This window comes from Echinops telfairi, unplaced genomic scaffold, assembly GCF_000313985.2.
Source record: "Echinops telfairi isolate 266 unplaced genomic scaffold, ASM31398v2 ScPeMD7_2291;HRSCAF=2852, whole genome shotgun sequence".
In the NCBI taxonomy this organism is placed as follows: domain Eukaryota; kingdom Metazoa; phylum Chordata; class Mammalia; order Afrosoricida; family Tenrecidae; genus Echinops; species Echinops telfairi.
The window spans coordinates 47695466-47697676 of record NW_022106189.1 but is presented as its reverse complement, the minus strand read 5'-3'; the positions used below and the strand labels follow the sequence as shown (position 1 = coordinate 47697676).

The following is a 2211-nucleotide window of genomic DNA, read 5'->3' as shown; positions in this document are numbered from 1 at the left end:
CTGACCGAGAGCTGAGCGACCAGAATTGGGCAGGCAGTGGCAGTCTGGCCAGAGACCCACAGATGGCCCCTGGGTGAGTCACTCCGTGGAGGTAGGCTGAATGCCCCATGGCCCTGGCCAAGCTCCAGAACCCTCCCCAGGGCGGCGGACTCACTCTGGGCGACATCAGATTCCGGGCTCGGGACAGCAGCTCCTGAGCAGTGGCCAGCTGCTCTGTGGCAGGCGGCTGGGGCAGCTCAGCCGGTTCGATGTCGGACACCTCATCCACATTGAAGCGAGGGTGCCAGCGGGTCAGCAGGTCGTCCGGCACCTCCAGGGGGGGCTTCAGAGTGGCCAAGAAGGCCTATAGGGAGGGGAGAGTGAGGAGGCCCAGCTGGTGGTCTCTCAGACCGAGAAGACAGACAGACCCACCTGGCCCCACAGAAGATGGGCCCTAGACCCTGAGCCCGCACCAGCAGACCTCCTGCTGCTCACCTTGTGATGCTCCCTCACGCGGGCCACCAGGTTCTGGCTGAAGATGTGCCGCCGTCTCAGGAGCCAAGATGCAGAGAGCTTGGTGGCTGTCCCGCCGGACTCTAGGGAAGTTCCAAGTTAGCTATGGCCGATGCCCCAGGCCTCATGGGGGAACAGGAGCCCCTCCTGGGCCGGACCACATGAGCTGCCAATTTACCTTGGTCCAGCAGGGGCTCGATGGTGAGCTGGTAGTCCGTCCTCTTGACGCCGTCCTTGAAGGAGGGGATGTTGCGCTCCTGGCGGAGGTGGTACGAGCCGGGGTACACCGTTTTGATCTGGCCCACGTTGCGCTCCTCAAAGCGTCTGCAGGGTGAGGTGCAGGGGTCAGAGGCAACCAGGCAGGGCACCGGACAAAGCCCTGCAGACCACTCACCTGTGCAGCATGGTCTGGACGCCCTGCTTAACCTTAATGAAGGTCACAGCCTCGGTGCGATTGTGCAGCATGCTCACGACCATGTCCATGCTCCGGAACATTTCGGCCAGCACCTGGTACTTGTAGGGTAGGGCCAGGCCAGGGAGGCCCAGCTGGGCGAGCACATGGAAGCGCTGGTAGGCAGGAACCTCGGGGGTGCTGTGAGGACAGGCCATCAAGGGTCAGCGGTACCACCCCCACCCCCACCCCCCCATCTCAGACCCTGCAGCCTTGTAGAATCAAAGGGACTTCAACAGTCCAGGGGGCTCCTGAACCTCCCAGCCCCCCCTCTCCAACAGGAACAAGGCTGACAGGTTCTGAGGACTGTGGCAGCCACCACCAGAGTAGTCAGCGAGCAGGCACTGAGAGCCTGAAATGCACACAGCAAGGCAGGCAGGTGTCATCACCCAGGACGGGTGTGGGTGTCTGCCCTCCCACCTGCCAGAATCGCACCAACCCACCCCGTCCTGGGTGCCAGGCGGCACTCACAGCCCCACCAGACTCACCATGACTCTGATGGGCACCCCTCGGACTCTGCTGTACTGGACTGGCCAGCGTCCTCCTGCTGCCCGGTGGCCTTCAGAGCCTGGACTCGTGCGCCCAGCTCACGCGCCCGCTGCAGGCAGGCCTGGAGCTCGGAGACTGTGTCCTTCCTGAGGACCTGGGGCAGAATGCACGTTGGTCCAGCAGCAAGCCCATGTCACCAAGCTCTGCCCCCGCCCATGGCCCCCCTGCTCACCCTGTCCCCTTCGGACACCAGGTGGGGCTGCTGGCCTGCTGGGGGGACGAGCTTCCTTGTCTTCTTGCCCAGAGAAGTGCTGGCTGGGGAGCTGGGTGTCCCTGGGAAGCTGGGGCTGGGGACCTGGGTGGGGAAAGGCCCACAGTGAGTGGGTGCTGAGACACGCCATCCCTGGTTCCCCTAGGCAGCGCCTCAGGTTAGTAGGGTGCTAGGGGCAGCCTGTGAACATAGGCCACTTGCCCCACAAACATCTGATCTGGTCCTTGGTGCACCTAATCAGAGAGACATAGACTCCCACCAGGTCAGCCACCTGTTACCCCCCCTCAGCCTTGGCATCTCCCTGCTCCAACCCCTGGGCCCTCTGCCACCACTACTGTCCATGTGTCCGCGGCTAACTCAGGTTGTCGCCTCCAGGCCCCTTGCCCTGGCCTCCGGTCTACCCTACCCCTTCCTCCACCTCTCCCCCTGGGTCCGCCCCGCTCCTCCCGGCCCTGGGTTCCGTGCCGCGCGGTGCCAGTCCCCCCTCCCCACCCCGCCCCGGCGCCCA

The 2211-nt window shown here is 64.5% G+C and overlaps 1 protein-coding gene across 1 annotated transcript in view; it reads right to left on the bottom strand.

Moving 5' to 3' along the window:
* Positions 1–2211, bottom strand: part of CDT1 (chromatin licensing and DNA replication factor 1) — a 3904-nt gene that overhangs the window by 931 nt on the left and 762 nt on the right. The window contains exons 2-7 of the mRNA XM_045293605.1: positions 1665–1844; positions 1432–1586; positions 887–1084; positions 671–816; positions 475–575; positions 155–343 (exon numbers count right to left, since the gene is read on the bottom strand). Of these exons, the coding sequence (XP_045149540.1) occupies positions 155–343; positions 475–575; positions 671–816; positions 887–1084; positions 1432–1586; positions 1665–1844 (969 nt within the window). The remainder of the gene's footprint in view (positions 1–154; positions 344–474; positions 576–670; positions 817–886; positions 1085–1431; positions 1587–1664; positions 1845–2211) is intronic.